The 12,228-nt window shown below is 36.4% G+C and overlaps 1 protein-coding gene across 8 annotated transcripts in view; it reads right to left on the bottom strand.

Moving 5' to 3' along the window:
• The window catches only part of Tasor (transcription activation suppressor), a 56,929-nt gene that overhangs the window by 14,856 nt on the left and 29,845 nt on the right, over positions 1-12,228 (bottom strand). For 6 of the 8 annotated variants that reach the window (XM_003751541.5, XM_017600275.3, XM_063275716.1 and 3 more), the window contains exons 12-17: positions 8,960-9,032; positions 8,802-8,873; positions 6,801-7,502; positions 4,109-4,476; positions 2,614-2,758; positions 1,543-1,602 (exon numbers count right to left, since the gene is read on the bottom strand). In XM_003751541.5, coding sequence (XP_003751589.1) covers positions 1,543-1,602; positions 2,614-2,758; positions 4,109-4,476; positions 6,801-7,502; positions 8,802-8,873; positions 8,960-9,032 — 1,420 coding nt within the window. The remainder of the gene's footprint in view (positions 1-1,542; positions 1,603-2,613; positions 2,759-4,108; positions 4,477-6,800; positions 7,503-8,801; positions 8,874-8,959; positions 9,033-12,228) is intronic. The other 2 variants (XM_063275715.1, XM_006252675.3) reach the window with 1 other exon arrangement.

The raw sequence follows: 12,228 nt of genomic DNA, 5'->3' as shown, positions 1-12,228 counted from the left end.
CAATAAAGGAAGAAACCAAAGTTTTCCTCTGGCTTCTATATATATGTATTCACATCTGCATAGTCAAATGTACTCCTCATACCTAATATACACCCACAAGTCACTTTATTAAATAAATAAAATAAATTTCTTTAAATTGTGAATAAACACCACTCAATTTTACTTTGTGTAAATTACTCCAAATGATTTTAAGAACAAAATGTTTTAAAAAGCTCATCTTTATCAATAAAAAGCACATCATCAATAAATGATTTAAAAGATGTCAATATCTATAATGCATGTTATTTTACTGATTGTTGACAAAGTACCAGTCATTTGACTTTTAACATAAGTCATGAAGAGAATGCATTACCTCTCATGCGGCAATATCACTTAGATCTACTTTCAATTACAAAATATAAATACAGTGTCTCAAGTTAAACTGTATGTCTATAGAACATTATGAAGTTCAAACAAGGTAACTGTTTCTCCTACAAAGAATTACTGAAAATACACAGCATAAATGAAACCTTGACATAAAGTTGAAACAAAGAGCCAAACAGGCATGAGTGGATTCAATTAATCAAGACAAAAATTAAAAATATGGTAAAGAAAATGAGATTAGTGGCCACCTATTGTGAATGGAGATACAATGACCCAAGAAAACAGAAGAAACTATAGAAGGGTCCTGGAACTGTTGTATATCTTGATTAGGGTAGCGGTCACATGGATTATACCTATATGAACATTATTGAGCTATACACTAAAAATTTGTATACTTTATTACATTATGTATTTTCAAAAATAAGTTATCTTCCCTAGAGATAAAGATCTTCCTGAAGTAAATTATGAGAAGGGTTAGTTTATAAAGAAGGCCATTTAGCTTTACTTATAAAATAAAAAAACCTTCAGACTTCTCCAAAGAATACTAAAAAAGTCATGTAACTTCGTAAATTAAAATAACAAAAAGACTCATATGATTTCTTAAAGAGTGAGGCATTAAAGCAAATGGAAACATCTAAACATCTATCAAACTCATGCAAGTGAATGCCACAAACACACCCGTGAAGTAGAATCTGACAGAACCCAGTCAAACAAGGGAGACTACTCATCTATTTATCTACTGCAACTAGCTTAATCAGTATTATTTTTGTTTCTGGAAATAGTTTTCAATCTCTTAAACCATCTGCAGAAGTTAGCTTTATACTTAAAAAGTAGGCCAAAAAATGTTCAAGATTATGAACAGAGTATGAAAAGAAAAAAATGGTTTTTACGTTCTGTTATTTAAAGATTGGTTCTTATAGACTATCTGAAGAAATGCATTAAGGAAAACATTTTCATTTTCCTAAGTCACCTGATCAGATAGACAACCCAGATTATATGTGTAACAAAAATATGTGATACAGTTAAATTAACAATTTAAAAATGATAGTTAAGAGATCTTGCCTAGACTTCTCTGTATGGAGCACAAAGTAAATCCATGCCCTACTTTAAGAGCCAGAATGCAACTAGCAATTCTGAAGAAGGGCACATTGGGAAGAAAAGCAAAGTGAGCCTTCTCACCTGGTGTGTGTTTCTCACCATGTTTCCCATGCTGGTCTTCTGGGCTTCCTGCATTCCCTCCTGAGGAAAGCATCCATTAGATTTGTAGACTCTCTTCATAAACCAGTGACGCCCATTAGGCACCTTTCAGACAACCACAAATGCTAACAAAGGGATATTCCTCCTTTTGCCTCAATATCTGATAGGTCATTTGGAAATGGGAAGTTGTTTCCCTTTCCACTCAGTGATGTGGAAGTTTAACACCTGTATTACTTCTTTAAACAACTCAACAGCAGTTATGAAGGTGCTTAAGATAACCAGCACCTACAAACTACTTTCTATTTGATTTCCAAGTATCACTATGCCTCCAATATCCTAAGAGTATCAATTCCCTCTCTAGCAGCAGGTCTAGGGTCTCTTGCCTTCTCCAGTAAGGTATGAAGTAGATAGACAACAGTGCTGAAGCCCACGGAAACTCGAGTTTTAGGAATTCTTCTCAGACTCCCTACAGGTCTCATAGGTTGAAGGTCACAAGCCAACTACTTTTCAGCAAGTCATTCTTCCTTCCGTTTCTTTCCAAAGGCTAAATAAAGGTACAGGAACAGAAAAGATGTGCCCAGAAAACAATTCCAAACATACTGAACTAGCAAACATGAATAAGAAGTATGTAGTATGTGCATGGACAAGTAAAAATATGACAAATGACAACCTTCCCACAACTGTCAAACACCAGTGGTTCAATAGATTTCATTAGGTATTTGCATTTGGTATTTTCAGGCTGTGCTCCAGAATGAATCATTAGGAAATCAAATTTCCTTCACACAGATGAGCCTCAACATGCACGCTAAATTCCACAAGAGTAACTATGCTCTAAATCCCTATATTAATAGGCCCTTTCGCAGGTATTTGCTGATATCAATGAAGAACAGTGATAAGCAATATATTGCTCAAAATAAAGACTCATGGCGGAGCCAAGTAAGATGGGTACCTCGTGACCCAAAACTGGAATCTAGAAAAGATGAACCTCTTCAAGAAACTGGTCCTTAAGTCAAAGGAAGCAAACCTATTACTGAATGAGTTACTACTCCTTACCTGTAATTGGAATCAATTTCCAGTGTATTTCTGTCTCTTCATCATCATTTGACTTAGAATGTTGTCTAAGGAGTCCATGCTCAATGGAAACAGTGGGACAGAGACTGCACTCTTCAAAATGATTGACATTAATTAAATTTGGATCCTAGAAATAAAAGTACACACATTTAATAGTTTCCCTTTTAATTTTAATGTCAAGACTATACTATTTTCTCACAGCAGATGCACAAACTTCAGTCTACACATTACAAATGAGTAAAAGCAACATGGTAACGTTGTTGTAATACTCTAGCTTCAAATTAAAATATATTTTGCCAAGGCCAGGAACAAAAGGCAGAGCAGGAGAATCAAAAGTATGAGGCCAACTAGTTTTATATAACAAGTTATAGGCCAGCCACAGGCCTATAAATCAGAGTAAAACCCTGTCATAAACAAACACACACCTCCACCAATAATTAAATAAAATATATTATTCTTAAGAGATTGGTAAGATGGCTTAGTGGATAAAGGCACTTGCCACCAAGTCTGATGACCTGAAGTAGTTTTCTTCAGGATCCACACAATGGAAAGAATATGAACTTTCAAAAGTTATCCTCTGAACTTCACAAATATATACAAAACTAAAATACAGTAAAAAAATTTTATAAAAATATATTTGGAGCTGAAGAGATGGCTTAGCTTATTGCTAACTGTAATTGCCAGAAGACATAGGTTCAATTCCCAGCACCCACATGGCAACTCACAACATCTTGACTCTAGTTCTTCCAAAATATCTGACAACTCTACTGCTCTCAGAAGGCAACAGGGGGGGCCATATAGTACATAAACAGACATGCAAGCAAAACCCTCATATGAATAAAATAAGTAAGTCTTTAATACACACACCATGCATGTAAAACTGGTGTTGACTTAAAGCAGTAACTGGTAAACTTTTATATGCAATACATTTGTTATAGTAATTTAAAAACACCAACAGATAATACTTATATAAAGGAACCGGATTCCTTAGTAAGCAAAGCTAAGAATAACCTCAAAGATAAACCCAAAGGCTACTCATTTGTATTTGCACAATACAGAGCACCTAACTTCTAACACTATGTTACTAGGTTCAGTTGCTTTATCTGTATTACCTTGATTCTGTTAAAGCATAAAACAGCCAGGGTTTTTAGGACTTGTTTCTTTATAAAACAGTATGAAATTAACTCCTGCTAGGCTAATCTGACAATCTCATCCTAGTTTCATCATAACAGGTAAACTTTACATTATTTAAAGCACACAAGCATATGGGAAACAATTACTTCAATATTTCTCTTTCTTCAACAAGAATAGCTTAGAATCACCCACCCGAACAAACACTTTTACTTAGGAGTATGTCTTTGCTCTTCTGGAAAGGAAAAGCCACTCCCTGAAGTATGCCTATACTCTCTTGAGGACACACACAATAACTAAAAGTATTCATTTACTCTTTCAAATGTAGCTTATGATTAATGCCTACCTCACTGCTGGATAGAAGAGGAGGATACTTTCCGGATGCTGCATCAACCTCTAGCACTGGGCTCTGAGCATCCTTAAAGTGCACATTTTCAATTTTCGTACAAGCAGGCTGCTCACACTCTTTTTTATCTAAAGTCGGGTTCAGCTCATAATCACACTTTTGCTTTAGCTCCTCATAGGTACCACTGCTACTCAACCCTAAGGCCTTGTTGACTGTCTCCGTGAGGAATGCATCCGAGTGTCGTGCATTTGCTAGTGTTTCCGATATCCAGTTATAAAGCTTGTGGATGTCTCCAGTACTGCATGCATCTTCCTGCTGCAGTCTCAAGTTAGGATCATGTCCAAGTAAGCCAACAGACTGTGGAGGTTCTGAGGAAAAGAAAGAAAAGTCATCTCTTGTATTTTAAAAGCCAGTATACTCATATGACAGAATGACAAAATATATTATAAAAAATCAATGTAACTTAAAAGTCACTTATTAGACATTTATGGGTAGGAACTAAATCTATTTGTGTCCTTTAACTGTTTCTGAAAATCTGAAGAACCCATGGAAGAACAACATACATGACCAGACCCTTGTTAGTCTAAAACAGTCCTGAAAAGCTAAATACTGAAAATGAAATTTACTCCAACAAAACAATACAGAGAAAATTCTGAAATGACTAAGGAAATCTAAAAACCAGGAAGGACACAAAAGAGCTAAAGACAGACTTTAAAAAAAAAAAAAAAAAAAACAAAAACCTAAATCAAATAAAGAAAAAGCCTTAAAAATTACATAAAACAACATCACAGTCAAATAGAACTTTCTGTGATGGTTAAGCGTTCCTTTCAGTATGTTCTAATACTGTTGTTGTACAGTTGGTGAAGTGTATTTTTATTTCACCTTAGTTTACAAGTTAAAAGATATCACATAGATGAGTCAAGAATTAAAAATAAAGTTTCCAGGTCTGGTGATATATACTTGTCCCACATACTTGGGAAGCCAAGGCAAGAGGAAAGCAAGATTACCTCATTGCTGGACTAAGGAATGAGTTAAAAGCCAATCTGGTTAATCTAGTTTTTGAAGACTGCTTCAAAAAGAGAAGAGATTTAGAGAGCGCTTATCTAGCATAAGCAAGACTTTTGGTTCAATCAGAGCATAAAAGTAAATAATAAAGAAAGAACATTAATCTGTCCAACCTAGTAAGAGACAAACGCATTTGAAAAGCAGACAAGTAAAATTGTTCAATAAACAAGGGAAGAATGGAAGAATGTAAATTACTACAGCAAAGATTCCTGAGCACAAAACAAAATCGCAAACCTCACATTTCATGCTTCTGAACTAGCCAGTATAAAAATCTTAAAATACTATATAAATATTTAACTTACTTGGAATACTTAAATATACTATGACAAAAATTTCTCATTTCTATCAACAGAGCTGCAACAGGAACTGAATTTAAAGAAATTTAAATTCAGAAGGGTCCAATCATTAAACAGTAGCCTAAAATAAACAAATATCTCTCACGGCATGAACAAAATTTAAAGTACAGGAGCTAACTTCAAGCTCTGATTAAAAGTGATGAGCACACGTTATCTAGGCAATTCAAAAGCATGACACAGCAGAGTAACTATTGTCTATAAGGATCAGACTGTGGATATTTTAAACATCAAGGGCCACACAGTCTTGCTGTGCTTCTGCCGTCTCAGTGTGAGATAGCTATACACATGCAGGTGAATGACCGGGATTGTACTTTGTCATAATTTTCTTTACAAAAAACAGAAGATATCACTTTTATTCTTTAGCTGCTTGAGGATCTATCGTTATCACAAATAACATAGTGATTAACTGACCAACCAAATACTTCATCAAAGGAAATACATTATTATTAAGTCTGTCTCCCTGGGTAGACAATAGAAGAAGTTTGGGAAACATGAAACATACAAAACCAAACCAGAGCCTTGTATTTGGATTCAGAACTTATTTTGGTGGTAGCAAGGTAACTAACTGAATTCAGGATGGTTTGTTTCCTTGGATTGTACAAAGAAAAACCGAGCCCTAACACACAGTTGAAAAAAACAGAACTTGTTGAAAAAGGAAAAGGACCAAACAGTCAAAGGAACATATGAATGGAAAGCTGGCGGACTGCAAAGGTTAATGTAGTTCTAGCAAAAAAGCAGGCTCAAGTGGATACCAGGAGAAGGTGTAAAGCCACTACAGTAACTTCCCTGCTGGGACAATGTGATATTTCTAAGGATAGGATTAATAAACTGTGAAACTTCAAAAGTCAACCAACCAATCTTGAACAAGCCACGTAGGCATGCTCACACCTTTAACTGTGCACTCTAGGAAGCTGAGGAAGGAAAACTGGGGAGAATCCCAGGCCAGCCAGAGCTCTGGTGTGAAACCCTGCATCAAAAAAACATGAGAGGGGGAGAAAAAAAACAAAAAAACAAAAAAACCACACACCACAAAAGCTGAACCTAGGGGGTGGGGATTTAGCTCAGTGGTAGAGCGCTTGTCTAGCAAGCGCAAGGCCCTGGGTTCGGTCCTCAGCTCCGGGAAAAAAAAAAAAAAAAGCTGAACCTAACCAAATACCCAGGACATTTTGTATTTGGCTCTTAGGCTAAATAATTTGAAATATTTCTAACATGGGAAAAACAGCCAAAGTCATGTGTTTTGGCTTTCATCATAAAAGCAGGGTGTATTTTACCTTCATATGGATGGTAGTTCTCAGACGAGTTACTGGTTTTGGCAAACTTCCTCATGTTTTCAGGTAGATCTTCAAGCTTCCTCTTCAAGACATTTTTGCTTTTTGTATCTTCTGTATCTGGATCCCCACCCACATTTTTTTTGGTACACTGAATTAAATTGATCAATTCTTTGACTCTATCCTTATCATAATCCAATGAATGGGATGACTTCTGCTGTCCAGGTTCAGTAGTTTCACCCCTTGAGTTATTCCGTTTTCCAAATTTCATTTTTGAACCATTCAGTTCTTCTTCTTGACCTTCATAATCTGAAAGTGGACTAAATTGTTGACGTCTCCAATTTTCTTCAAATAACTCTTTTAATTTAAAAATAGGTAACTGATACATTTCTGGCTGATAAATGTAGGTATGTAAACAGTCATCAATATGGGATTTATTTCTTGGTGCTGAGTACAGGAATTTTCTATCATCTAATCGTGAATCATATGAAAACATAAAAAACTCTCGCTTACCCGAACCAAAACCTCGCTTAAAAAATTCACTTACATACTTTTCAACAACGGAATGAAAATTTATAGTGTTTATAGTTTTGAATTCTTTTCTACATTGAATCAAAGAAAACTGTAAAAACTGAGTTATTTTTAATATATCTGGTAAGTTCTCATGTTTCTCCAGTGGGGTTGTATTCGTTACACTTTTTTGTGCTGCAAATAAACAAAAGAGTAAACTATATTAGCAACAAGGAAACTAATAAAATATAAATATGTGTAATTACTGAAGTATAACAACATTTGAATTAAGCCAGTGAGTGTCTGCTGCTGATACACATATAACACAGCAAACTGATGGGCAATGTGCTTCTGCTTAAAATAGGCCAGGAATCAAAACAAGTGAAAAGGGAGAACGGATTTTAATGGAAAAAAATCAATCGCTTCTCGGCCTTTTGGCTAAGATCAAGTGTAATGGAAAAAAATCCATGCACTAATGATCTTCACTTCCTTCACCCACATTTAACACAAATGGAGGTGAAGCAACTTGCAAGGGATGGGGATAGGAGTGGGGGTGGGCGCAAGATGTGAGATTCTAAACAGTATCAGTTTGCTAATAACATCATTCCTTTTTCTCATAAAGTAACAACTTTAACTCTATATAAACACTTTTTCCCAGAAGCACATATCCATGCACTGAGTAGCCACAACTGAAAAAACCCAGGCTTAATTCAGAAGTAAGCTCATTAGAGAAATTCCTTAATATAGCATTCAAGCTCATTGTTGGAAGGCAAACAGCAAAATCTTCTCTAACATAAATGTCCCAAATTCTAATTAACTTTAAAGGCCTCATGTTTAATATGGCATATGATACTTTAAAATCACTAAGACTTGAATGCACAAATGAATAAAAGAAAATTGTGTCACATAAAACTTTTAATTTTTTTAAATTAATTTTTATTTATATGAGTACACTGTAGCTCAGACACACCAGAAGAGGGCATCAGATCTCATTACAGATGGCTGTGAGCCACCATGTGGTTGCTGGGAATTGAACTCAGGACCTCTGGAAGAGCAGTCAGTGCTCTTGACCACTGAGCCATCTCTCTAGCCCTCTACTAGAGGTCTCTGAGTGGTGAATTCCTTAGCTTAGAAGGCATTTTGTTTCTGTATTTGAAAGATACTTTCTTTTGTCTTATTAACCGTTGAGCCATCTCTCCAACCCCCCACATACAACTCTTAATGAGTTGCAGCACTGAAACAATTATAATAAAACATCATTAATGAAAGCTCTGAAAAACAAAAAACAAAGTTAAGAAAAAACTTCAGGAGTAATAGCATACAAAAAACACTAGAGAGGGGAAACATATCAAAGTAATGTTCTATATTGCTAATTCCACAAAAAATCCCAATATTTCCAAAGTAAGATGTAGAAGAGATAGAATGTAGCCTTACTGAAAAGATTTCAATAATTGTCTACCAGCAAGCATACTTCCACATTAAGAAACAACTTACCGACAATTAGGCATCTAGGTTCTTGAAACAGAAACAAAGCATGCAGGATTCGTGACTTGCCAGTCTGATGGTCTAAAAAGGGGGGGAAAAGCCAAATTCATCATCAAAGTATTTTAACTTTTTTTTTTAACTGTAAAAATTAAAGCCAAACTACCTACCATATGAAGAAACCATCTGGAAAGGAGAAAGAAGAAAAAGGTATCCTCGGTCTCCTAAAGGTTTAACAAGAACCTGTAATTTGGGGAGACAGGAGTTATATATACCTTATTATTACTACTACTTTTAAAGAGACACACTATCTACTAAGTATAAAGAACTATATATAAACCTTTTTTTTTTTTAGATTTTATTTTATTTATGAGTACACTGGAACTGTCTTCAGACACACCAGAAGAGGGCATCAGACCTCAATACAGATGGTTATGAGATATCATGTGGTTGCTGGGAATTGAACTCAGGACCTCTGGAAGAGCAGTCAGTGCTCTTAACCACTGAGCCATCTACCCAGCCCCCTAGAAACATTGTTTTAAGAAACTACTACTACATTAATTGCTAGGCAGTATAAAGCAGGCTTTGAAATAACTGCCTATGAAATTCAAGATAATGTTCGATGTTTAATAAGTATCATAAATATTACATAATTTTACCTGCCAGAGATGACAAACAGTACAAGGACCTTTTAAACTATGTGGAGAAAGGAACACACAAAATACCAATAATTACAAAAAGAAAATATTGCCCCAAAAGATTTACAAAGCAGGAGAGATGGTTCAACAGTTAAGGGTACTTCCTGTTTTTTTGTTTGTTTGTTTGTTTTTCGAGTCAGGGTTTCCCTGCCTAGCTCTGGTTGTCCTGGAACCCACTGTAGACTAAGCTATCCTTGAACTGAAGAGATCCACCTGTCTCTGCCCAGAATGCTGGGATCAAGGCATGCGCCACCACCGCCCAGTAAGGGTAGTTGCTTCTTTTGCAGAGGACCAGGGTTTGGTTCCTAGTATTCATAAATGGAGGCTCACAGCCAGTTCTTGCCTCCATGAGCATCAAACATGTGCACACATATAAACACAGAGAGACAGATCTGGTGGCACAGGCCTATAATTTTAGCTACTTGGGAGTCTGAGATAAGAGGACCACAAGCTGACTGGTAGCCTGGGAATCTCCGATAGTTCCTTTTACAAAATAGAAAAAGAAAGGGCTGAGAATCCGAGCTTTGTGGAAGAAGTAGTCTAGCACATATGAAGTCCTAGACAAACAACAAGAGGTTAGGCGTCAACCTACCAACAAAATATACTGAAGACTAAGAGAACTGACCCTGAAAGACAATCTCACACTTGTACCCATATTAAAAACCTTCTCTTTGACCAGGTGAGGTCACTAATCACACAACCTTTGGTAATCAGAAGCAGGAAGAGATAGCCATTGAGTTCAAGGCTAACCTGCGTCTACATAATGAGCCCCTGGCCAGCCAGGGTTACATAGCAAGACCATGTCTCAAAATAAATAAAAGAAATTTTCTTAGTAAACTGTTTTCTTTTTCAAAATAAATAAAATTTGTCAAGCCAGAATAATATATCTAGCATTCAACAATTATGGACTTGGGGGGAGGATGGGGAGAGGAACACCCATAAAGAAGGGGAGGTGAAGGGGTTAGGGGGATGTTGGCCTGGAAACCGGGAAAGGGAATATTACACTTGAAATGTAAATAAGAAATACTCAAATTAGTAAAAAAAATTATGGACTATATACTTATGAAAAGAGAATTCGTTAAAAAACTATTCAGATTACATTGTAATTAAATTAGAATAAGTAAGCAAAGTATACATACATTTACAAATTAAAGTACACCACAATTCTCTATCAAAGTTAAAAAAAAAAAAAAACCAAACTAGCGAGCAGTAAATCCACAGGCAGGAGTGGTTATTCACTTAGGAGGTCAGGGTTTCAAAAATAGTTCACGGAACTCAAGGTTTCAAGATTAGTTTTAGTTATGTACTGGGTGGTGACTCACACCATTATTACCAGGACTCAGAGGGCAAAGACAGGCAGATCATTTTCAAATACAGAAGGAGAAATTGTACTGAAATGTGACTGCAGATATAGCTCAGAAGCAAAGCATTTACTAGAACTCAAAGCCTAGGATTCAACAATCAGCAACACATGCACACTTACACACAGAAAATAATAGGGATTATTCAATAAATGATTCGGGGAATTATCTACATGGTTCAGGGAATGAAGTTTGAGCCCTATATTACACAATGAAGAATAAAGACAACGTTTAAATTAGCAAGAAAATGCAAGCCTCTCAAGAAAAATATAGAAAAAAAGAGAGTAATGGGTACAGGGCATTAACAGAAACTAATTTACGAAATTAATTTTATCGTTTGTGGTGGTATGAATATGCTTAGCCCAGGAGCGATTCTCTTAGTAGGAGGTGTGGCCTTGTTGGAGTAGGGGGTGGCCTTGTGAATGGAGTGTGGCACCAGGGGGTGGGCAATGAGACCCTCCTCCTAACCACTTGGAAGCCAGTCTTCTCCTAGAAGCTTACGGATGAAGATGGAGAACTCTTAGCTCCTCCTGCACCATGCCTGCTCCCTACTCCCACCTTGATGATAATGGACTGAACCTCTGAACCTGTAAGCCAGCCCCAATTAAATATTGTCCTTTCTAAGAGTTGCCTTGCATGGTGTCTGATCACACCAGTAAAACGCTAACTAAAACATTATTTTTATGGGGCTGTTTGGCTTTATTTTTAGACAAGGTTTCTCTGTGTGGCCATGACTGTCCTAGAACTCACTCTGTAGACCAGGCTGGCCTGGACCTCTGAGATCTGCCTGCCTCTGCCTCCTAAATGCTGGGTTTTAATGGTGTACACCACCACCACCACCACCACCACCACCACCACCACCACCACCACCACCACCACCACCGGCTTACCTATTTTTTAATTTCAAATAATCATGGGACGGAGTATGGCAATGCAACATTTATTATATCATAGCACTCAGGAGACAGACACATCCCTGAGAGTTTACTGTTTTATACAGTGAGTTCTCGGAAAGCCAAGGTTATGTAAAAGAAATTCTGTCTCAAGAAACAAAGCATAGCAATAGAAAGCCCCACAAGCTTAAAAAAAAAAAAAAAAAAACACACAGTAAAACACTATTTACACCTACAAGCTTGATAAATGGCTATAAAAGTCTGACTTTCAGAATACAGAAATCAATGAATGGTAGCATGTCCTTGTGGGTTGCCAGTGTCCCTTTAAGATCATAACAATTCTATGAAGACCTGTTCTTTCAAACCCTAACATACTTGTTTAGGTGAAATGTCATCTTTCCTATCCTGGCTTGTATTTTTTATGGAACTGAACAGATACCATAATCTTGTCCTGTACAAACTCTCAATAGTTAGCTTCTGAAACATT

The sequence above is a fragment of the Rattus norvegicus genome, chromosome 16, assembly GCF_036323735.1.
Source record: "Rattus norvegicus strain BN/NHsdMcwi chromosome 16, GRCr8, whole genome shotgun sequence".
NCBI lineage: Eukaryota > Metazoa > Chordata > Mammalia > Rodentia > Muridae > Rattus > Rattus norvegicus.
This window is presented reverse-complemented; position numbering and strand designations above follow the sequence as displayed.